At 47.1% G+C, this 26,118-nt stretch overlaps 1 protein-coding gene across 2 annotated transcripts in view; it reads left to right on the top strand.

The window, feature by feature from the left end:
* LOC147706079 (serine/threonine-protein phosphatase 4 regulatory subunit 1-like) overlaps positions 1-26,118 on the top strand; it is a 342,243-nt gene that overhangs the window by 104,467 nt on the left and 211,658 nt on the right. For both annotated transcript variants that reach the window (XM_086932523.1, XM_086932522.1), the window contains one exon: positions 25,790-25,896. In XM_086932523.1, coding sequence (XP_086788649.1) covers positions 25,790-25,896 — 107 coding nt within the window. The remainder of the gene's footprint in view (positions 1-25,789; positions 25,897-26,118) is intronic.

Below are 26,118 nucleotides of genomic sequence, written 5' to 3'. Positions count from 1 at the left end.
ACCATTTAGAAAGGAAAGTTGCAGTAGCCAAATGAAAAGATGGGCGGGAGTGGGCGGAGCTTCAAGTCCATACCTGAATACAGTATGCCTCTCACAGCAGCGCATGCACTGCCCAGGCTCAACCTCACAACTGAGCAAAAAGTTGGGGGAAGATCACCATTAGGATGACAGGCCTAAAAACAAGTATGAGAAAACTAACCAGGCTAGAAGTATCTCTGAAACATTTAAAAATCACAAACCAAATAAAAAGAATTATCTTTCTCAAAGTTCTATATGGCCACGTGGATAGGGAAATCAAGGAGGTCAATTATTTGTTCATTGTTGTGAAGGCAAACCAAAAACAGCAAACAAATTGAAATATTTAGCTGCAAAAAACAGCATCTCTTCACTTTTAAAATTGTAATTAAAATTGCAATCTATAAAATTTGTTGAAAAAGGTATCTGAATGAAATATCTAGCTGCGAATTGCTTACTTCAGAATCCACACCCAGGCTTGAGACTGAACCCATACATTTTTCCGTCGGACATCTGCGCATTGGAAGAAGTTGTTGTGCGACTTTACATGGATGACATAGACGGAGTCTATATAAGTCGCCAATTCCTTCTTTTCATCTCAGCAGTTTATTGAAATAGTGTGTTTTTTTTCTTTAAATGTCTTCGTGGTGTGCAATCCTGGTGTTAATGGTTAAATACTTCTGGTTATGTTATTTACATGTATCATCATCACCCTTATTTCCAACATGTTAAGATGAGAAAGGGTATTATGTGGGCAGTTATTCTAATTGTCTCTCTTCGATTGGAGTCCTATTCTTTAAAGTTATTACCTACTATCCTTTGATATATGTTAATTATTTCTTTTCACTGTTAGATGTGGAAGTGATGACTTTCTACTTTAGGTCTGTTGATAACAGTCTCATGTGTTTATTGCTTTTCTGATCCTTAAGGGGTTGTTGCCTGACACCTGTCATATATTTTTTTATTTTCTTTGAGCGATATATATATATATATATATATTCGCTCTGCTTGTGAAGTAAAGATCCTCATTGGGGAGCTTAGAGTTGCCACTATGTCAAGTGTTAATTGATCTGTCTTAAGATATAATAAATTCATATAATTCAGTATCCCTAATACAGATATTTTAGTAATTGAAACGCTCATGGCGTCTGTGTCTATGGCCTGCTTATTGTCAGAGAGGTTATTTAATTCATCCTCTTATTTCTTTTGTTAATGTATGACAGTGTCTGCTACATTTGTATGTATATGTTACATAGGATTATTGTAACAGTTGGTGGGGACCAGGAAGTTAACATCTTGTGCACATTAAGACACTTGATGTTTTTGCTGTTAAGGTTTTGTCCTATAACCATTACAGTTTGGTGGCTGATCTACACATTCATGTAGACATTTGTTGGTTTATAAATGTTGTTTGATTTGTTATTGTTTTGTTTTTCTGTGATTATGTCGGGCTGTTTTAGAGCTCCAGGAAGGCATAGCTTACTGGCCGATTCTATTTGATGCTTTGCTTTATTACTCAGGATTTTTCTTCTGTTCTGGAGGAAATTTCCCTCTAAGAGTGTACCTTTTCTTCTCTATGAAGCTATTCATGTATGTTTGTACCTGAGGAGAATAGGTGATTGCCTCATAACTTCTATTTTTATAGTAGACTTTGATTACTATATTAAAGGATCTTCCTTCTAAGTGACAACTATTTTTCATCATTCCTCTAACTCTAATTGTTTGTAGTTTGGATTCACACTTTGCGGAGTTTTGTCTCTAGATGGGATATACAAGATCAGTTAGTTATATTCTTTTTATTCTATAACCCTTTACTTTTTTCGGTTTAGATTTGGGAGACTTTGGATATTTTGTAGATGGGTCCCTATTCATATAGTAGGGTCAAGTACTAACCTTGATTTTTTTTTTTTTATATGCTATCAAGGTTTCTTTTTCTTACTTATTATACTATTCAACTTTATTGTACAATTGTTTGATGGTGGTATCTTTGGGAATTCGTATTACGCTGACATTTTGGATGTCTGTTGCTTTCCTACTTGATATAATGCCCACTATGGTTTCCATACTTTAAAGTATGTATTGTGTGACTTCTTTATTTTATATCTACGAGCTATACATTTTCTCTTGTTAATACATAGGCAGTTGCTTATTTTACTCTAATGTCCGAATTCTGGGGACATCCTAGAGGAATTAGTATTATCTCTAGGTGATTTTCCTAGGGATAGGATTGGTTCCATGCCGATATTTGCTATTGTTGTCTGCAACTCTTTTTAATAGAGCATTCGCTATGCTTTCTCACGGGTGATGGACTTTCTCTGTGGTTACAGACCAGGTCTGGCTAGCATATAATTCTATATGGCAAAGAGGTATTGCTCAGTGACATGACCTACTGATCTGTGTTTCACAAGTTTCAAACAAGCGTTCGAGTCTAGATACGTGAGAAAATAGCTCTTTGTTTATAGGGTCATTTGGCAAAATATTGTCCTACTGTCACGGGTAAAGTTATCCTCATGCTTTCAATGTCTTTATGACTTTTCTTACTGTGGTCCTTTCGATAGCGGATATGTTGGGAACATGCCTCGGTTTGGATCCCTTTAAGGGTTTAAATAGTTTTCTATTCATATTGTTAGTTGGCTTCTACTACAGTTTGTATTGCATTCATGGATAATTTTATTTCCATGCTTTTTAATGTCTTACGACTTATCTGTGGTTCCTTCCACAGGTATTCAATATGTAGAGTATGTTACTCCAGTATTGGAACTTTCATAGATTCACATGCTTGAATCATTCCCTGTCGTCGAGATGGGATCCCCAGGTAAATAAAAATAGCAATGCAAAGCTATCATAAACTAAATCTAGGCCTAGGCCCATTAGTTTTATGACACATCCACCTCTTTTTGTAAAAGAGACCAAATAAAACCCACTACCAATCAGAACAGCCTCACCCTTTAGAACATTCCTGAGAGAACCTCAGCCTTCAGATTTTCTACTGCACATTTTGCTAGGGAGTCTCCACTGAGCTCTGCTCAGTTTTTTCCTTATTTTCTACTCTTGAGATATTTTCAGCTAATTGTCTTCAGATTACTCTTCAACCTGTTTTTTCTCAGCTTCCTGATGGCAGACAAGCAGAAAAAGGGCCCTTTTAGAGCATTTGCCTCCAGCTCTAAGAAAAGGCTTTACGTGGACTACCCTCACTATGACTGTATTTACTGTCTGTATCCTGACCACAAAGCCAAGGATTGTAATGTATCTTTTCCACCAAGAACTTGAGGGATCATGAGGGATGTCTCCTGACCTGGCTCCAGAATTTGAAGTCAAGGAGAGAGCTGGTTTCTAATGACCGAGATGAGGCCTCACCTGTTTCGTATTCTAGAAGATCTGTAAAAAGGGGAAGACCTGAAACCCTTTCTTCACTAGAACGTCCTCCACAAGAACGTCCTCCACAAAGCCTCCAAAAAGACCTTCCATGGGTCTGTCAGGCTTAATCCTATTAAATCTCTTCACCGAGGTGAAAAAGAGAGGAAAGGACTTATGTCAGGAGATGCTGGAGTAAAGAAGGCAAGCTCTGTCCCTCCTGCGTCTCTTCCTGAAGGAAGGAAGTCTTTCAGTAAACCTTCTTCTGTTCCTCTTGAGGGAAAGCATCATAAGAAATTGCCATCGTCGATGACACTGTCGACGAAGAAACCAGCATCTACATCGTCGACGCGGAGTGACAAAGATCAGTCTCCTCAGCTTCCTGCAGTTCCGACGACGGGATCGTCGCCGAGAACTTTGACGGTGCCGACACAGACGGTTCCAACTCCATCAACGACGGAGGCGACAATGGCAGTGACGACGAAGCTATCGATGTTGACACCGATGACGTTGACTAAGGCGACGACTGCGACAAGAACGACTATGACGGCAGAGTCGACGACTGTATCGACGACAGCGCTGTTGTGGCATTATCTTAATCGTCGACGACACCGTCGATGGGAGTAAAAAAAGAGGAGATTGCCTGTATGTCGTCCTTGTTGATTTCTGACTTGCAATTTATGCTGTCACACTACAAACTAAGATTTCCAAAACCCTCTTCCGCTCAGAAACAGGGCTCAGTTTCCACTGGACCAACCTCCCCGGGTGCCTCCACCGCCACCGCTGCAAATAGAGGATCCTCCAACTACTACTCACTTTATCCAACAACATACCTTGGATGATGACCAAAGGGGACAAGGATCTCCCAGACCAGCAAAGGGAGTGGGATGATTATATTATCTCTACTCCTTCATCCCCTTAACTGGTTCCTGTGGATTCTCCGCCTGGATACATAGGTGGTTTCCACAATCTGCTGGACAGGGTGGCCAAGAGGTTTGATCTGCCTATGCCTTCTGAGCAGACAGTGTTTCTTATATGACTTTAAGGAACCCTATAAGAAAACTGTAAGAACCATTCCCATTGTAAATCATGTATGGGAAGAGGGCCTTAAGGTCATTAGGACCCCAGCCACGGTGGTCCTGGTGCTTCCTCGATTAGATAAGAAATCTAAAGCCCCAGAGGATAACCCGGCTTGCCTAGTGAGTCAGCCGAAACAGGATGCCGTCATATTACAAGCAGCGCAGCGGAAGTCGAAAAATCTGGCAGCTTCTCTAACTACACCTCCGGACAAAGAAGGCAGGCGCCTAGACCATGCGGGCAAGAGATTCTCCTCTATGTCAAACCTACTGGTCAAAGCAGCTAATGCTTTAGTTATTCTGGGTCTCTACGACCGCCAGATGCGGTGTGATCTATCTCCTTACCTCGACCAACCACCTGAAGACAGTAAACCGAGGCAAAAAAGATCCTCCTGGAGGGGGAGAGGGTCTCCTCTGAGGTCATTGATTTTTCAATGGGTATTGCTTCAACTGCTTTTCTTTCCCTGGCGGGAGCAGCGGTCCTACATTGCCAGGGCTGGCTTCGAGCGACCTCGTTTAGACCAGAGGTCCAGAACAAAATATTAGACCTTCCGTTCAATGGAGAAGCGCCCTTCGAAAAACATGTGGATGACGCTCTCCAAGACATAACAAGCATTTGCAATGCAACAGGTCTCGCATTTGAAAGAGTTTGAGCTATTGGCATTGTAAATGACAAAATGTGTTTTACCCACGCGTTTTGGTCAGGAGTGTAGTGGATGTATGTGGTATGGAGTGGAATTATGTGAGTTGGATTTAGAATTGTTAGTTGTTGAATTGTGCTGGGTGAAACTGAATGGTGTAGAGTGCGTTTGTATTTTTGTTTGGTTATTAAAATGGATTGAATTGATCACAACAATACTGCAGGGCAAGACTGATATGATCATATAATGTCACTAAAAAGGCAGTCGGGGACAAAGGAAGTGGGTATGATGGAAACAAGTTAATTTTGAGCAGAAATAGGATAAAATACCTACTGCAAAAAACATATTTCTATAAACATGACAAAATTGTGCTGAACGGATGACACTGTGATAACTTATTCCCCAGGAATCTATCATATTGTGCAAATCACATACTCAAAGTGGGCTTTTACAATCTACACTACAGTATTTCTTCTTTGGGGAAGTGTTAATATTTTACAATAGAACCATCATGACTCTTCGATGACATCAGCGCATAAGGTAATGTACTGAAACACTGTTCCTATAGGCAGAGACCCCACTTTGAATATGTACAGCTCACTGCAAAGTAGAGTATGTTCGTGACCACTTCTGCACACTCTAGGTTTTGAGGACATTTGCAGTGTATTATAAAAGTAGAAAAATAAAATAGATTTGCCCGAGTGATGGTCTATTTACCTTATGGGGAGATAATAGCAGGGAGGAGTTCAGTGATGTCATACATTTACCCCCTGCAGGCCACGGGTGGAAGCCTGTATCACAGCTAGTTGCTCTCAAGCTCGTGAGTAGATCTGCTCGGGAGCTGTTTCATAACTTACTTTGCAGTCTAGAGCCTGGGAGTTGTTAGACAGGTATAACGCGCAGTCCAGCCCCCTCTTCAGGATTGTACTGTGAGACATGCACCTGAGCACAGGGAATCTGCTTGCACATCACTCCAAGCTGCAAACTGGCCAATGCTGTCTCTGTGTCTAAAGGGACCAATTAGACACACTGGTCTGATCGCAGCAGGGTAAGTCGCCACCTGAGGATCTATGTGGCGTTGTTGGGTCATCACTGTATTTATTTACATGACTTCAGGCACTGAAACCATATAGTATGCTGCAGCAAAAGGTTGAGCTCAGCTGAAAGACCTGGCGCCAATAAGTAACACACACACAGTTCTGTTGATTTGTAATTTATTCAACAGGACGCACCGTGCATTTCTGACAGCTGGCAGCACACCAGACAAGGCCACTGAGCGTGCGCTCCCTGCTTATATACAGCTCCTTGATGAGCGCGCCTCCCACAGGGTAATAAGGGAGCTATAAATGGATGACAAATGAAATATTTGGTGATGGTGATGGCACACTAATTTGTGGTATTTGGGAGGGCTGGGGAAGAAGCGGAGGAATGGGCAATGCTGTTTACATACATAGCAGCCAGTTTCAGGACTTCAAGACTACGGAAAGTATCTTGTGTGGTGGCGTCATTAATTCAGATTGTGATTGAGCTGAAATCCTTTTTAGTGGCAACGGATATTCGTCGTGTGCCACTATTTGCCTATTTTTGCTTTTTGGCATGTAGTCTTTGTCATGCTGATGGTTTCATGTCTAATTGGGAAACTATAAGTCCCAGAAAGCACAATGGTGCTGGTTAAAAAAGTCAAGATCCCTTAAAAAAATCACTGCGGGCCCCAGGAGGAAGGCTGTGAAACACCTTCTGCACTTGGAGAATTTGGATGGGGAGAAGAGCAGTATAATGAAATAGGCGGCCATGTGGGTGCTGGAACTAGTCGCAGTGTCGGGCATTCGGGGAAATCACTTTTCACCACTTTGCTGAAATGTGAGGATGTGTGCCTCAGTGGAGAGGCAAGTGTGAATATGGCATGCACCCATGGTTTTCAAATACCGCTGTCAGCGGAAGCTACGGCTCAGGAATCCAAAATGTGCCTTCAGAAGTGTGAGCTGTGCACGCAATCAAGATTATTATCTGTGATAGTATAATATTTGAAATATTTGAAGTACCCTTACACAACAGACTGTGCTGTCTCCCTGAGTTTCAGCACAAAGGAACTAACCGGATCTGGCTTGAGGCTACTCCCCAGGAGGCTGCGTTTTACAAGCTCATTGGCTTAAAATTCTTTTTTGTTATTGGCTGATTTAACGCTCACAGTTATTGGTTATTAATTACAAATTGGTCATTTCATGACAGTGCCAGAGACTGCTGACTTCACAATCCAGACATTTTCAAAGCAACAGGAAATATTGTGCTCTTCAAATAAATACTCCTAGAGCAAGTAAACAAAGTAAACTTTTGGTTTGAGCCAACGCCCGACTCATTTTACCTTAGTAATACAACCATGCTTATGGCATGCTGAAATGGCAAGACCACATTAGATAGCAAGTGCGCCGGAACCATTAAAGAGTGTTGTGCTTTTAAACACGGAAACAAAGTCTGTAAGGAAAATCCCTCTGCACCCCTGATGTGAATGCCTGCTTTGGCACCGAGGGCACCAGAGAATGCACAAAGAGCACGGTTGCCCACAAGTAGGTCCCTGCTTGTGCCCTGGGGGAAAGATGGAGTGCACGCTCGATAGGAGCGTGAAACTGACCCAGACATGCTGGGTCTGAGCAGCAGCTGAGCCATTCAGTAATTGGGCAGGGCTGGAGAGCAAAATGAGTAGTTTAGAAGCATTTATCAAGTGGAACTTGGAGATCTTCATGGCATTAGGGAGGAAGAATGCTATATGTAATGTAGGAAACTTGGGCACTGAAGCTGAAAACAGACAAACCGGAAAAGAGCAGGATACCAAGGAAAATTTAGTCCCTGATAGAATAGACAAGGAACTGTAGTGTAATGTGATAGTACTTAGTCCCTACTGCAGGGGAGGAACGGAAGAGAGAAAGGGGGGACAAAGAGGCAGGACTGGCCACTGGCAAGCAAGGATTTTTGAAAGACACTGAAACAAACAAATCAAGCGATGGGGGGTGGTTTTAACCCAACATAAGAAATTACAATAGGTCTCGAATACTCAACCTAAAAAAGGACACCGACACAGCGGAGTCGTTTGGGACGCTTCAATAAGGCAAAGTTCCTTTTCGAGGCGCAAGGGGTAGAGGGCTTCCTTCATACAGAGGAGGGTACCAATAATATAGTTACTCCTCTTATACACCTGCCAAGCAGTCTTACCATCTGCAGTACAATCAGCGGCAAGGTCAGTCAACAACATATTCAAAATCAGCACCCATAGGCAGAGCAGGACGTCGGGGAAAGAATTCCTCAAGACGTTAATAGAGGCTTGCAGGCTCTGACTACTGTTCCTTTCCCTCATCAAACACCTGTAGGTGGCAGGATTTCTCTATACTTCCAAAATTGGCAACAAATAACCTTGGATCGTTGGGTGCTCAACATAGTTCACTTTGGGCATACGTTAAGTTCATTCATCCTCCTCCAAACACTCCTCCTCGCACCCACTTAAAAAAACATCTCCATCGCCTAGAAGTCCAACAAATGTTACAGAAAGGGGCAATAGAACCTGTCCCTTTATCCCAAAGAGGAAAGGGATTCAACTCTTGATTCTCTCTGATTTGAAAGACTGTCAAAGTGGCGCCCTATCCTAGATCTGAGGGCGCTCAATACCTATCTCATCAGGTAGTCGTTCCGAATGATCTCCTTACAGCACATACTTCAACTTCTAGACCTAGAGGACGCCTATTTTCACGTTCACATTCATCCATCGCACAGGAAGTTACTTCGCTTTAACCAAGAGCTATTTTCAATTCACAGTCCTCCCTTTCAGCCTCAGATCGGTACCAAGAGTCTTTACAAAAATTCTGGCTCCTGTAGCGGCTTTCCTCAGAAGACAACAGCACCAGGTGTTCCCCTACCTAGACGATTGGTTGCTAAAAGCCCCCTCCAAAACTTCAGCCAGGAATTCGGTGACAGCTTGTACAAAACTGTTTGAGTCTAGGTCTTACCCTCAACATATCTGCACTAAACTCAGTTGACAATACCCATCCTGACCAGGGTAGGGTGCCTTGTGCACCTTCTAATTGTCTGGACACATGGCCCTTACTAAACACAGCCTCCTTTAAATGTCTTTTAGGGAGCATCGATTTGGGATCGCCCAGGGACCCTCGTCCTATCTCTGTGCTCAAGCAGATTGAGCCGCCATTTCTGCTTGTTATTATGGGCCTTTTAAATACTCCTTACAGGAAGCCACAGTTCCACCAGAGTGGAAACATGCCATGGTGCACCCCCTTTCGAAAAAGGCTAACACGGACCCCGATTTACTCTCTAACTATTGGCATATTTCTTTGTTGCCGGCTTTCTCAAAAATTTTAAAAAAACAGATCTATGCTCATCTCTCTAATTTTGTTGAAACACAAAAGTTCCTTCACCCATCTCAATAGGGCTTTAGGGATGGTTTCTCAATGGAAACAACTCTACTTGGGGTAACGGAAAGACTGCGTCGTCATCTGGATGCTGGAGGACAGCGGCCCTTATTTTGCTGGACTAAAGCGCAGCATTTGACACAGTGTCTCACACCGTGTTAGCAAATTATTAGGATCATTGGGCATTTGTGGCTCAGCTCTAAATTTGCTCATTTCATTTCTTGCCAATCGTACTTTCCAAGTTTTTTCCCCCAACAGCCAGCTCCGATACCCATCCTTCACCTTATGGGGTACCTCAGAGCTCCATCCTTAGCCCTTTACTATTCAATCTATACGTTAGACCTTTAGCTGATGTTGCAGAAGATGCAGGGTTGTCCCTGTTCTCTTACGTGGACTCCCCCCTTATTATTTTCTCTATTTCTATGGAGAGTGTGGCTGGGTCTTCCCCCCTCCTGCTGGGCTTGGGTAAAATTGCATCATGGATGCAGGTATATTATCTTAAGCTTAACTGAGAGAAAACCAAAGTCTTGATACTTGGTAAAAACAGAGATCTCTGGGTCCCACAACATTGGCCCAGTAAGATGGGAGCACTTCCTCTACCCTCTTGTCAAGTCCGTAATTTGGGTGTCATCATTGATGACTCGTTAACTATGCATCATCAAGTTGTCAAGGTGGCCGCTACATGCTTTACCATCCTGAAGTGGCTATAAAAGATCATATGGATGCTGCCTGAGCCCACCCAGAGAATAGAAGTCCAGGCGGTAATCACCTCAAGACTGGACTACGGCATTGTTCTTTACCTAGGATCCAACAATGCGGTGACTCGCAGGCTGCAGATGGTTCAGACCTCTGCTGCAAGATTACTTTGCCGGGTTCCTAGAGCCACCTCTGTCTCCAGTTACCTGCGGGACCTGCACTGGCTCGGGGTGTAGAACCAAATTAAGTTCAAAGCCCTGAGATACATGTTCAAAATCAAATTAGGTGTTGCCCCTCAGTATCTGCAGTCTCTGGTCTTCCCCGATGCCTTCGCTCATCCAGTCAAGGGAAATTCTCTGTGCCCAGAGTCAGACTATCTCGGATGGGGGGGTAGATCATTTGCATACCTTGGTCCCTCACCCTGAAATTCCCTTCCCACAGCTATTTGGAACGAAACGGTATATGCCCAATTTCTCAAATCATTGAAGACTTGGCTTTTTAACAAATAATCATTTAAGCTGTTATACAATCTTTGATCTGCTCCGGCGCTGGTAAACCCTTTTTGGGTAGCTTTTGCGCCTGATAAATGTAACTAATAATAATAACAACAACAGGGAAAAGACAAACTTGTGTCCAACCAAGAACGCCATTTTTCTTGCCCGAAGAAACTGGAACAAGATCACAGCCGACCAGCTCGCCGCTTCCCTGAGCCAGCACCCTCCTGCCAGCTCAGCGAACCCCAGCCAGGCCGCCGAAAACCTCACGAAGTGGATCAGCAACTGCGCGGACGAACTCGCCCCTCTGAGGACCCCGCCCAGCAGACCCGGCAGCAAGAAAGCCCCATGGTTCACCGACGAACTCAAGAGCTCCAAGAAGAACTGCCGAGCCCTCGAGAAAGTCTGGAGAAAGGAACCTACACCGGACAACATGACCGCCCTCAAACTCGCCACCCGGAAGCACCACCAACTGATCCGCGCCGCCAAGAAAACTGCATTCAAGGACCGGCTGGACAACAACGCACACAACTGCAAGGAACTCTTCAACATCGTGAAAGAGCTCTCCAACCCCAACGCCAGAAACAACGACATCACCCCTTCGCAAGACCTCTGCAACTCCCTCGCCTCCTACTTCCACAACAAGATCGCGGACATACACAACAGCTTCAGCACCCATCCGACGCACGCCACAACCACAGCAGCGCCGCCCACCACCACCCTCCGAGCCTGGACTCCGATCAGCACCGATGACACCGTCCGCATGATGAACTCCGTCCACTCCGGATCTCCGACTGACCCCTGCCCTCACCACGTCTTCAACAAGGCCGACGCTGTCATCGCACCCCACCTGCGGGACATTATCAACACCTCCTTCGACACCGCCACCTTCCCCGAGAGCTGGAAGCACGCCGAACTCAGCGCTCTACTCAAGAAACCTACAGCAGACCCCACCGAACTCAAGAACTACCGCCCCATCTCGCTACTCCCGTTTCCAGCCAAAGTCATCGAGAAGACCGTCAACAAACAGCTGGCCGCCTTCCTCGAGACGAACGGATCCCTCGACCCCCTCGCAGTCCGGCTTCCGAGCCAACCACAGCACCGAGACCGCCCTCATCGCCGCCACCGACGACATCCGAGCCCTGATGGACAACGGAGAAACAGCGGCCCTCATCCTCCTAGACCTCTCCGCGGCCTTCGACACTGTCTGCCACCGCACCCTAGTGCAACGCCTCAGCAAGTCGGAGTCCAGGAGAAGGCACTGGAATGGATCGTCTCCTTCCTCGACGGAAGAACACAGAGAGTCCGCCTGCCACCGTACAAGTCAGAGGCCACCGAAGTCATCTGCGGCGTCCCTCAAGGATCCTCGCTGAGCCCTACCCTCTTCAACGTCTACATGAGCCCCCTCGCGGCCATCGCACGCCAACACAACCTCAACATAATCTCCTACGCCGACGACACCCAGCTGATCCTCTCCCTCACTAACGACCCCGCCGCCGCCAGAGCCAACCTGCACGAAGGGATGAAGGAGGTAGCCGAGTGGATGACTACCAGCCACCTGAAACTGAACTCAGACAAGACGGAGGTCCTCATCCTGGGCTCCACACCCATCGCCTGGGACGACTCCTGGTGGCCCCCCGCCCTGGGCACCGCACCCAAACCGACAAACCACACACGCAACCTGGGCTTCATCCTGGACTCTTCCCTCTCCATGACCAGACAAGTCAACGCCGTCTCCTCGGCGTGCTTCAACATCCTGCGCATGCTACGGAAGATCTTCTGGTGGATCCCCACGGAGACCAGGAAGACCGTCACCCAGGCCCTCGTCACCAGCCGACTGGACTACGGCAACGCCCTCTACGCCGGAACCACCGCCAAGCTCCAGAAGAGACTCCAGCGGATCCAGAACGCCTCAGCCAGACTCATCCTCGACATCCCACGAAACAGCCACATCTCCGGACACCTGAGAGACCTGCATTGGCTCCCCGTCAACAAAAGAATCACCTTCCGTCTCCTCACCCACGCACACAAAGCCCTACACGATCAAGGCCCGAGCTACCTCAACAAACGAATCAACTTCTACGCTCCCAAACGCCACCTCCGTTCAGCCAGCCGCGCACTCGCCACCGTCCCACGCATCCGTAGAGCGACAACAGGAGGAAGGTCCTTCTCCTACCTGGCCGCCAAGACCTGGAACTCCCTCCCGGCCGACCTGCGCCTGACCCAAGACCACCTCTCCTTCAGGAAGAAGCTCAAGACCTGGCTGTTCGAGCAGTAACGGCACACCCCCCCCCCAAGCGCCTTGAGACCCAACGGGTAAGTAGTGCGCTCTATAAATGTCCTTGATTGATTGATTGATTGGGAGCCGTATTGGACACATCCCTGAATAGGGCTTTTCTGTCACTTGAAGGCAAGCCAAACTTATGTCAATGGCCCGGCTACTTCTAAAAAGGTCACTTTCAGTTTGCCTCAACAAGTCCCTTCTGGGATCCATTTTGTCCTGCATTCCTCTGATACCCCACTGCAGGCTTTGAATGCGTCCTCTCCAAGAGCAACTGCAATTACAGTGGCGTCAGGTGCAGGGATCTTTCGAGTACATAATCCCGATCATTACGCTAATGAGAGAAGCCGCTTCATGGTGGATTCACAAGAAAAACATTTCCCAGGGTCTCTCCTCCTTGGTCACCCCAGCCTTTCAGATAATTACCACAGATTCATCCCCCAAGGGTTGAGGAGCGATCTTACAGGACCTCCAGGTAAGTGGTTGATGGCAACAGCATCATAAATCTGCTAGAACGCAGAGCAATTCCCCTAGCCCTACCGGCTTTTCTCCCAAGAATAAAATATTAATTGGTTCTGATAAGAACAGACAATACCACGGCCATGTATTATGTCAACAAACATGGCGGCACGAGATCCCGTCTGTTGTCTGTGGAAGCTCAAAGTATCTGCGAATGGGCAATCCTACATAGGGTTTCATTGAAAGTGGAGCATCTTCCAGGAAATCTCAACAAGAAGGCAGATACACTAAGTAAACTAAAGTCAGTCTGCCACGAGTGGGAGCTGGATCAGATCACGCTAGACTACATCTTCTGTCTATGTGGCAGACCGTCCGAGATCTGTTTGCGATACCGGAAAACAGGAAATGCTGGTACTTCGCAAGCTGGCATCACCATCCGGAATCCTGGGGGAGTGCGTTTTCGATACCATGGTCAGGCACCTTTGTCTACGCTTTTCTCCCCATTGCACTACTCCTGAGGCTTCTCAGGAAATTAAAGGCGGCACCCTGCAAAATGATGCTCATAGCACCGTTCTGGCCTCGCCAGTACTGGTACACGGAGCTTCTGCTTCTGTCGTTGGAGCAACCAATTCCCTTAGATCCTATTCCATCATTGCTGATGATTTCCCGGGGCCACGTACTGCATCTGGATCCCAAATCTCTGCAATTATCAGCATGGCTCCTGAGCACAGAGAGTTTCTGGACCTGAAACAGTCTGCAGAATGTAGACATCCTTTCCCAAGCTCATGCTCAAAGGACACACGAGACATACCAGATGAAGTGGAAGAGGATTGGTCACTGGTGCCAAGAATCAGGAGTTCATCCTTTCTGCTCTTCGGCTCATGAAATCCTTCCTTACATCCCTTCTTTGGCAAAAGCTGGCTTGGCTCAAGCATCTATTAAGTTTCACCTTGCGGCCATATCTCGTTTCATAAGAACATCTTCAGGCCCTTCTCTTTGGTCAGCGAGAATAATTAAACCATTTTGAAGGTGCTTTTTTGAGTCTTCCCTCTGGTTAAGACCCCTCCACCACTGTGGCACCTTAACATGGTCTTGGCTCAGATCATGAAACATCCCTTCAAGGCTATCCATAAGGTAGACTTAAAATTCCTGTTGTGGAAGGTGGCTCTTCTTCAGGCTCTAACATCGGCTAGAAAGGTTAGCGAATTGCAGGCACTCACTATCCAGGACCCTTTTGTTTAGTTCAAGAATGACACACTAGTACTCCGTACTAACCCTAAGTTCATCCCTAAGGTGCCCTTGGATTTTCACTTAAATGAACCTGTGGTTCTTAAGACTTTTTTCCTTCAACCTACAACTCAGGCTGAGAGATCACTTCATTCACTAGACATTCAGCGTTGCATAAAATTCTATCTCCAAAGAACTAAACACTTTAGGAAGTCACCTCAGCTCTTTGTGGCTTACAGTGCTCCTTGTGTTTTCTCTATTCTAAACAAGGAATTGCATGTTGGATTTCCAGCTCTATCCAGTATTGTCCTAAATTAGCTGGCAAACCCCTACAGGGAAAAGTCTGTGCTCACTCCACGAGTGCAGCCTCTTCCTCTACAGCCCTCTTTGCTGGGGTACCTATCCGGGACATCTGCAGAGCAGCCACCTGGAAGAGCAACCATACCTTTACCAGACATTATTGCTTGGATTATTCGAGACGTAGTGATATGGTAGTAAGCCAAGCAGTCCTGAGGGACCCATTTCAATAGCGGTGAGCTTTCTGTTTCATCCCTCCTTCCTTTTTTCTTTCCTAACTCCTCGTACATTCTTTGTTAAATGTTGTTTTTCTTTTTTCATGTTATAATATTTGCATATAACCTTTGCACATTCTCAAGAAACCCATGATGGTATCCTATTTCTTGGAAGTTCACTGCATAGTTATGTAAAAGTTTAAATGCTTTTTTGATACTTTTCAGAGTCTAGATTGAGAAAACAATTTAGTAGTTTTCACTCCTGTCCTTATGTACTGTTTCTAAAGGGATCAGGGCAAAAAATGTGCTCATAACTGCTAGCTACTCTGTTTCAAGCATGTGAATCTATGAAAGTTCCAATAATGGAGTAGGAAAATAAGTTACTTACTTGTAACTTTAGTTCTCTAATATTGGAAGCTTTCATAGATTAACATGCGACTCACCCTCCTCCCCTGAGAAAGCTCGACTTTCTTTTGACCTTTATGGTTATCTTATAGCACTACTGCTGCAAAAATCTGAAGGCTGAGGTTCTCTCAGTAAGGTTCTAAAGGGTGAGGCTGTTCTGATTGGTTGTGTGTTTTATTTGGTCTCTTTTACAAAAAGAGGTGGATATGTTATAAAAACTAATGGGCCTAGGCCTAGTTTCTAGTTTGATACCTTTGCATTGCTATTTTCATTTACCGGGGACTCCCATCTCGACGACAGGGAATGATTCAAGCATGTGTATTGCTCACCTACATTACTATGAATGTCCAGTCTTTTTCTCTTGTTCTAGACAAGTTTTGTTCTAGTTAGAGACTTTGTATTGCTCTCAGTTTCCAGACCCTCCTCTGGGGATGGTATGCTTTGGTATTTGATTCTAAAGTGAGGAATCTGCAGCTAGATGTCTCTATCAGATGAGCAAGTTACTTACCTTCGGTAACACATTCTTTGGTAGGGACAGGATTTAGCCTCCGATTCCTTAAAATCCCTGCCCTCCTCCCTGCTCTGCGAGCGGAGTCCTCTTTTGTTTCAGTAAATAGTTCCTAAATTCCATATATTGTGCCCATTTCAGAAATACATACCTATATACCTATTGTTCACTCATTCTATTTTGCCACATAAATTGCCCCTACCTAGTACACAATAAATGAAAACATTGTAAGGTGCAGCTCAGTTATTGGCTCTGGGTACCTCGACTTTTTGGAAAGCCTACAGATCCTATACATCTCCACAACCAGAAGGGTCTATTGGACGCAATGGTATATTGCTTTTGTAAATAGGCCATTGTGACAAAAAGATACAAATGAAAACGTTGTTACAAATGAACGTTTTTCCTACTCCTTTTCAATATTTTTAGTTCGAGCCAGCGTGGGCTGCGCACATGCGCCGTCTCTCTGGTGAGATTTTATGATTTTAGGTAGCTTTCAGTAATGGGCTTTAAGCCCCGCCCCTCTTTCCCATTGGTCGGCATCACCGTTTATGCTAAACGGTGGCCAGCCATTGGAAAGGGCACTTTGTGACGAATAGTTTTCTCTTTTTCTGCTGTCCCACTTGGATGGCCTCGTCTGACTTCCTTCAGCCGTGAAAGGTTTCTTATTTTTATGGGGCCAAACACTTGGCCCCATAAAGATAACAAACCTTTTACTTCAGAAGGAAAGCAGGCCGGACAGCAGAAAAAGAGAAAACAATATATGTTGTGGCGAGCGCTTTTCTCCATCTCGTGCACTTTGCCGCAACACTGTTGGTATTTACAGTGGAGATGCTGAAGGCCATGACCTCTAAAATCAAATGAAAGGTATCGCGCTGGTGCAAGAAGCAATAAGCCAGTAGAAAATGTCTTCACAACAGCTGTCCTCTTTATCAGCGGATCAGGGTGTTTGCAAAGGCTTGAGAGCTGTTTGCGTTTGTTGAATCCGAAATGAAGTGGCTGTCAGTCCATCAGAGCTTGTGTCTTAAAGAGTCTTCTGTTTTAGGTGGAAGTGCGAGGACGCCGGGGGCTTCCTGCTGCTAGAGCCGGGGCACAGGGGCTACACGCATGTCTGCGACCTGGGCCACAAGCTGCCGCCTGGGGCTCTTCCTGCTGCTACTCTGGGACTGGCACATAGGGACAGGAGCTGGGCTGCTGCTACGTCCACAGCTACTGCGAAGTGCAGGACACCCTGACCTCTGCGGGACACCTGCAGCCCCAGGCTGCCGCCCCCCACCTCCGGGTGCATAGAGTGCGCACCCCTGTACCACTGACCCCCGCCAGCCCCTATGTGGTGCCCCCACTGTTGACACAGCCAGACATTCACTGTGTATCACCCCCAGAGTACCACTGCATCATACATTCACTGGATCAGCCTTGGATTACCCCTGCATGGCTCATCTGAACTTAGCGGTGCCAGCGGCCCCTATGTCTGCATCGGCTTACACAGAGGAGAGTGCCCAAGTTGATATTTGGAGGCACCAGACGCCCCTCTCTCCTGCTGCTCCTTTTATGGGATCACCCGGGGTCTCAGCCCAGAGAGACGGTCCATGTTTGAATGATTTATAGGGACTGAGTGAGGGTGGGAAGGGGTTGTGCCTATCCCCCTCCAATCTGCACACTTCATCCTGGCCCTCTTCTTTGCATCTTAGTGTGTGTGCGATTACATGTGTACGCTCGTTCGTGTGTGTGTGTGTGTGTGCGTGCGTGGGCCTGTCAAATTGTGTCTGGATCTGTATTTGTGTGCACATGTGTGGGTCTATGTGTGTGTGTTTGATGGCGTGTGTCTGGATCTGTGAGTGCGTCTGTGTGTCTGGATCTGAGAGTGTGTGTATGTGCGTGTGTGATTGTATATGCGTGCCGTGTGGATCAGTGAGTTGGATGGTGTGTCTGGATCTATGAGTCTGTGTGCCTGTGAGTCTGTGTTCATGTCTGCCTGCGTAGGCGTTGATGCTCCTGCTTCTCCTTTTATTGGGTCACCCGGGGTCTCAGCCCAGAGAGTCGGTCCATGTTTGAATGATTTATAGGGACTGGGTGAGGGTGGGAAGGGGTTGTGCCTATCCCCTCCAATCTACACACTTCATCCTGGCTCTCTTCTCTGCATCTTAGTGTGTGCGTGATTACATGTTTGCGCGCGTTTGTGTGTCTGGATCTGTGTTTGATGGTGTGTGTCTGGATCTGTGAGTGTGTCTGGATCTGTGAGTCTGTGCGTGTGATTGTGTCTGCGTGCCGCGTGGATCAGTGAGTTGGATGGTGTGTCTGAATCTGAGTCTGTGTGCCTGTCTGTGAGTCTGTGTGTATTTGTGCCTGCGTACGCATCTGTGCTTGTGTTTGCCCATGGTTAAGTGTGTAAGTCTTTGAGTATGAGTCTGTATGTGTACGTTTGTGTTTGTATGTTTTGACTTGTGCTTAAGTACTTGTTTCATATTCAGTGACCAGCACCAGGAGGCGCTGTCCAGCATCATCCACGACATCTTGAGACCTCACTGGAAGTGATGCAACAACCCTATATAAAGGTCACCCGGGGTCTCAGCCCAGAGAGTCGGTCCATGTTTGAATGATTTATATGGACTGGGTGAGGGTGAGAAGGGGTTGTGCCTATCCCCCTCCAATCTGCACACTTCATCCTTGCTCTCTTCTCTGCATCTTGGTGTGTGCGTGATTACATGTTTGCGCGTGTTCGTGTATGCACATGTGTGTGTGCGTGCGTGGGCCTGTCTAATTGTGTGTCTGGATCTGTATTTATGTGCGCATGTGTGGGTCTACGTGTGTTTGTTTGATGGTGTCTGTCTGGATCTGTGAGTGTGTCTGGGTGTCTGGATCTGTGAGTCTGTGTGTATGTGCGTGTGTGATTGTGTCTGCGTGCCGCGTGGATCAGTGAGCTGGATGGTGTGTCTGAATCTATGAGTCTGTGTGCCTGTCTGTGAGTCTGTGTGTATTTATGCCTGCGTACGCATCTATGCTTGTGTTTGCCCATGGTTAAGTGTGTAAGTCTTCGAGTACGATTCTGTATGTGTACGTTTGTGTTTGAATGTTTTGACTTGTGCTTAAGTACTTATTTCATATTCAGTGACCAGCACCAGGAGGCGCTGTCCAGCATCATCCAAGACCTCTTGAGACCTCACTGGAAGTGATGCAACAACCCTATATGAAGGTCACAGGTTCCAGTCACTTTAGTTCCCTTTCTATGCATGCCTCAACCAACGCGGGGATCCGTAACCTCTAGCTATTTTTTTCTTTTAAAAAGACTATCAGATTAATTTAGAAAACCTTTTATATGCGATTTCAAAGACTGATTCTCAAAATGTACATCTGTCACAGGCACAATTTATTTTCAGAATGTAAAGCAGTCACTGTGCACAGTGACTTCATTGCAAATTGAAAATTATATATAAGAACTCATGTCTCCTTTTTAAATCAACAGGCTTCTATAGCTGTTATGCACCTACGCAAAGCCACCACAACTGGCACCCCTGCCTACTTGACTAACTAGTTTGCCATCTTTAGTTGCCTTGGCACACTCGCACGAGGGCACAATATGAATGGAGTTGAAGAAGTGCAAAAAAAAAAACCCCATGCCTGCAAGCCTTCTCTATCCATGTACCTAGAATCTGGAACAATATCCCCATGTCCATTAGGACTGCCCAACCCTGCTCCATTTTAAACAAGCATTTGCAATGCAATAGGTCTCGCATTTGCGAGTGTTTAACCTATTGGCATTGTAATTGACAATGCCTTTTATTTACGTTTTAAAAACCACCACATAAAAGGCATTGCCATTTACAATGCAAATGGCTCAAACTCGAACAACTGCGAGACCTATTGCATTGAAATGCTTGTTTTATTTTAACAGTTAGTTTCTTTGGGAAATCCATAAGGGATCTGCACAAATGACCCCTTGTTTACTTTTCAGAAATCTATAGCTCTCCGAAATGGGGTTCACAGCAGTTTCAACCACAAAGTGGAAATAGGTTGAAAGCACATAAATTAGGAACAATGGATTACCCCTTTGAAAAAGGCCAAACTTTGGTAATAACAATAGTTTTTTTATTCTGCTCTGCATGTTTCTGAAAGCTAGGAAAATGGCACAGCATACATTTCTTTTAAGCCATTTTTGGGAAAAAACATCACTTTTTAGGTCTCGCCTGTCGATGCGCATCGAGCAAGCGAGACTATGGGGGCTTATCCACTCTTTATCCACTGCAAGGAATCGTGGCGATTCCTTGCAGTGCCCGTGACTTTTAAGCTCAATGCGCATGCGCATTGAGCTTAAAAGCGCGTGCATGTCCGTCTTGTTTTACCCGCTCCGCCCCCTCCCCTTCCCGCCGTGTCGCATTTCTCCTCCCCCCTCCCCTCTCTTCCCTCCGTCTTGTTTGGTTGTCCCTCCCCTTCCCGCCATGTCGCATTTCTCCTCCCCCCTCCCCTCTCTTCCCTCCGTCTTGTTTGGTTGTTTATTTTACCCGCTCCGCCCCCTCCCCTTCCTGCCGTGTCGCATTTCTCCTCCCCCCCTCCCCTCTCTTCCCTCCGTCTTGTTTGTTTATTTTTTTTTAAATCCCCACTTCCCCCCTACCCCCCATCAATGCCAACACTGACGCCGTGCTAAAGCCCGCTCTCCCTGCTCCGCCCCCTGCTCCGGCCGAGACGCATTTCTCCCATTGCAACGCAGTGTGTAGGCTTTACTCTGACACTGTACTACAGTCTGGTGACTGGAATGTCCTGTGCTTTCATTACTGTGAAACAGTTCTGCAACCTAGTGACTGCCATGCAGTGTGCAGACATGACCGTGACGCTATTCTGTAGTGTGGTGACTTTCATGCGGTGTGCTTTCATTACTGCATCGAGGTCCTGCAGTCCGGTGCCTGGCATACGGTGTGTCGGCGTTACCTTGAGGCTGTTCTGTAGTGCGATGACTTTCATTACTCTCACACTTTTTTTGCATTGTGGTAACTGCCGCGCAGTGTGCGGGTGTTGGTCTCATGCAGTACTGCACTTAAGAGAAGAGTGTGCTGTGTGTAGGCATTACCCCAATGCTGTTCTGGAGGCTGGTGGTTGGTTGGTATACATTGTGTATGCTTTTCTCTCATGCAGTCCCGCAGTTTAGTGAACAGCATGCTGTGGAGGCATTACCCAGAGGCTGTTCTGCAGGCTGGTGACTGGCAGGCAGTTTGCAGAAGTTACTCGTGCATTTCTGCAGTTTAGTGAACAGTATGCTGTGTGTAGGCAGCATTACTCTGTGGCTCTTCTGCGGAATGCTGACTGGCAGGCACTGTGCATGCATAACTATCATGCAGTTCGGCAGTTTAGTGAACCGTATGCTGTGTGAAGGCTGCCTTACGCCGAGGCCGTGTTATGCAGGCTGCTGCTGACTGACGGCACGCTCGTGCTTTCATTACTGGCGCGCGGTTCTGTAGTCCGGTGAATGGCATGCAGTGCGCATGCGCTGCCCTGGGCCTGTTTTGGGTCACCGGCCCTCAATGCTGCCTGCCTGTCTGCCTCATTCACGCTGCTCGCACTCCTCTGTGACAGCTCCTGAAACTCGCCGTTTGCCAGCTCTCCCTTCCTTCACACTAATAGTCCCGGAACAATTTTCACCCCTCGGTCTTGGACTGGCAAAAAGGAGCCTATAATACCCTTCGGCACTTCAGTGCGCGTGAGAAAACCCTCACCCTCACTCACCCACCCTCAAACCCTCACCCTCACTCACTCACCCTCAACCCCTCACCCTCACTCACTCACCCTCAACCCCTCCCCCTCGACCCCTCCCCCTCACCCCCTCACCCTCACCCTCCCTCACTCACCCTCAACCCCTCACTCACCCTCAACCCCTCACTCACCCTCAACCCCTCACTCACCCTCAACCCCTCACTCACCCTCACCCTCAACCCCTCACCCTCAACCCCTCACCCACCCTCACCCTGACCATCACTCACCCTCAACCCCTCACTCTCACTCATCCTCACTCACCCTCAACCCCTCACCCTCACTCACCCTCACTCACCCTCACTCACCCTCACTCACCATTACTCACCCTCACCCTCACTCACCCTCAACCCCTCACCCTCAACCCCTCACCCTCAACCCCTCACTCACCCTCACTCTAACTCACCCTCACTCTCACTCATCCTCACTCACCCTCACTCACCCTCACTCACCCTCACTCACCCTCACTCACCCTCACTCACCCTCACTCACCCTCACTCACCCTCACTCACCCTCACTCACCCTCACCCTCACTCACCCTCACCCACCCTCAACCCCTCACCCTCACTCACTCACCCTCAACCCCTCACCCTCAACCCCTCACTCACCCTCACTCTCACTCATCCTCACTCAACCACCCTCAACCTCACTCACCCTCAACCCCTCACCCTCAACCCCTCACCCTCACTCACTCACCCTCAACCCCTCACCCTCAAACCCTCACCCTCACTCACCCACCCTCAACCCCTCACCCTCCCTCACTCACCCTCAACCCCTCACTCACCCTCAACCCCTCACTCACCCTCAACCCCTCACCCTCAACCCCTCACCCACCCTCACCCTGACCATCACTCACCCTCAACCCCTCACTCTCACTCATCCTCACCCACCCTCACCCTGACCATCACTCACCCTCAACCCCTCACTCTCACTCATCCTCACTCACCCTCAACCCCTCACCCTCACCCTCAACCCCTCACCCTCAACCCCTCACTCACCCTCACTCTCACTCACCCTCACTCTCACTCATCCTCACTCACCCTCACTCACCCTCACTCACCCTCACTCACCCTCACTCACCCTCACTCACTCACCCTCACTCACCCTCACTCACCCTCACTCACCCTCACTCACCCTCACCCACCCTCACCCACCCTCAACCCCTCACCCTCACTCACCCTCAACCCCTCACCCTCAACCCCTCACTCACCCTCACTCTCACTCATCCTCACTCTCACTCATCCTCACTCAACCACCCTCAACCTCACTCACCCTCAACCCCTCACCCTCAACCCCTCACCCTCACTCACTCACCCTCAACCCCTCACCCTCAAACCCTCACCCTCACTCACCCACCCTCAACCCCTCACCCTCACTCACTCACCCTCAACCCCTCACTCTCACTCACTCACCCTCACTCACCCTCAACCCCTCCCCCTCGACCCCTCCCCCTCAACCCCTCCCCCTCCCCCTCACCCTCACTCACCCTCAACCCCTCACTCACCCTCAACCCCTCACCCTCAACCCCTCACTCACCCTCACTCTCACTCATCCTCACTCACCCTCAACCCCTCACCCTCACTCACCCTCACCCTCACTCACCCTCACCCTCACTCACCCTCAACCCCTCACCCTCAACCCCTCACCCTCAACCCCTCACCCTCAACCCCTCACCCTCAACCCCTCACCCTCAACCCCTCACCCTCAACCCCTCACCCTCAACCCCTCACCCTCAACCCCTCACCCTCAACCCCTCACCCTCAACCCCTCACCCTCAACCCCTCACCCTCAACCCCTCACCCTCAACCCCTCACCCTCAACCCCTCACCCTCACTCACCCTCACTCACCCTCACTCACCCTCACTCTCACTCAGCCTCAACTACTCACCCTCACTCACCCAAAACCCCTCACTCACCCTCACCCTCACTCACCCTCAACACCTCACTCACCCTCACTCACCCTCACCCTCACCCACCCTCACCCACCCTCACTCACCCTCACTCACCCTCACTCACCCTCACTCACCCTCACCCTCACTCACTCACCCTCACTCACCCTCACTCACCCTCACTCACCCTCACTCACTCACCCTCACTCACCCTCACTCACCCTCACTCACCCTCACTCACCCTCACCCTCACCCTCACCCTCACCCTCACTCACACCCTCACCCTCACCCTCACCCTCACCCTCACCCTCACCCTCACTCACACCCTCACCCTCACCCTCACCCTCACTCACACCCTCACCCTCACCCTCACTCCCTCACCCTCACCCTCACCCTCACTCCCTCACTCACACCCTCACCCTCACTCACACTCACCCTCACCCTCACACAGTGCAATAGTTCTCAGACCATTTCAGTTAGAGCTTTTAGAAATGTTTATGGCTTTTTTTATTTGTAATACTTTAGCATTGGCTACAGGAAACAAAAATGCTAAACATTTACAAAAAAACCCATAAACAATTCTAAAAGCACTAACTCTAATGGTGCGAGACCTATTGCATTTCCAATGCTTGTTTTCTCAAGGCCCTGTTTTCCTATTTTGCCTCAAAAAACAAAATGTAGCTATATTTTGGCTATTTTCGTAGTCCCTTCCAGGGGAATCCACAAAACCCAAGGACATTTAGAATCCCCAGGATGTTGGGGGAGGACTCAAATTTGGCATGGATACATTCTGTAGAAAAAAAGTTAAGGAGGCCTAAGTGTGAACAACCCGGATAGCCAGAATAGCAAGAGGACAGAAGCCACAGTCCCCAAGTTGTGCCCTGGAGGTGTGATATATCTTAAAAAGACGAAGAGGTGGTGGGGTCCTGCATTCATATGCCTCCCCAGTCCCAGACCTTTGGGAAATACTGGGAACTGGCTAAAGAGGTGCTTAGTGCTCGTTTTCTGCTTACAGTCCTAGGACTGCAGCAGTTTTGACCACCCAAGATGTTTGCACAGCATCTCTGCCATTTTCCGTACCTCACCTTTAGTTAGTGCAGTGAAGAGAAATAGGCATTTTTTTCTCTTTGCCGGTAATTATGGGGAACTGGCTGTGCTGGAAATGAATTGCGTAATTGCCGAGTGGACAAGAAAAAGTATCACATTCAAATATATTCCATTTTTAATTTAAATTTTAGTTTCTAAAACAGTTCACAAACAAACATTACCAAATATCCTCACATTTTAACTCCTGTTTTTTTTTATCAAGTAACTGGTGCAAGGATTTTCAACCAGCTATTTCCAAATATAAGTTTGACAACATCCTCTATTATGGTGCAAGCTTAGGAATTTCAGTCCGCATGGAAATTTTGTGTCTTCCTTGTCTTTCACTTCTGCAACCCTTCTATTTCTCTTCCTTCTGCTATTGCTTTCCCCTTTTCATCAATTTACACAAAATCTTAACTGCATATTTGATTATATTGGAAAGTTTTTTGCATGTGCATCAAAGAATTCCAAAGTTTATTAGTGATTTACATACTTTACATAGTTTGGCAGAACATGTCTGTTGCAAGTATAAATCAGACTTTACTCATCTCATAAATGTTTGAAAGGTCAGAAAAAAAGAATTCACTTGAATTTTTCGAGGCTGCATTAATATTTACTGTAAAAGTGCATCGCTTTCTATTTATAGAAGTATGTCTGTAACCACGGTGGCATTAAAGTAGCCTTCACCACATGATATCCATAGCAAGAGAAAAGGCTAAGTCGACCCGCGATGCTCCATTTCTTTTGGAGCTTGAACTACACAAAACATTACAAGTCTTCAGTTTATTTAAAATCTATCAAGGACCTTGAGCCTTCCATACAGTCTTGTGGTTTATGGTGGGCAACTTTTCAAACCTTGAAATGGAAAGTATTTGAATTTCTTTGTCGATTGATTTGCGTTGCTATTTTCTGTTGTAGCACTGTGCCGCTTCACAGTATTTTTTTGCAGTGTGTTACCAGTAGTGGCATGCATGTTCATGTTCACCTTTTCTTTGCAGACAGATCATTGCCCGGGGTCTGCTGGACGTACTCCGAGATTTCAGCAGCAATGAGGAAGATTTCCAAACGGTGATGGAGATCGTGGTCAGGCTCTCGGAAGATACAGGTCTGGTGTTTAGTTTGTGCTCTGCGTGATTGTTAATGTTTCATTGTGGCTACTACTTCAGAAGGGACATTTTTAAACTGCCTAATGTTATGTGTTCACAAGAATCGACTGTGTTTGTGCATGTTGGTACTGGTATAATTATGTGTCCCTTTAGTCACCCTTTTCTGACATTCGAATTGTACTCCTGTTAACTCTTACCTATTTAGACCTTCTAGACATGAA

Source organism: Lissotriton vulgaris, chromosome 7 (assembly GCF_964263255.1).
Source record: "Lissotriton vulgaris chromosome 7, aLisVul1.2, whole genome shotgun sequence".
Taxonomy (NCBI): domain Eukaryota; kingdom Metazoa; phylum Chordata; class Amphibia; order Caudata; family Salamandridae; genus Lissotriton; species Lissotriton vulgaris.
This window is presented reverse-complemented; position numbering and strand designations above follow the sequence as displayed.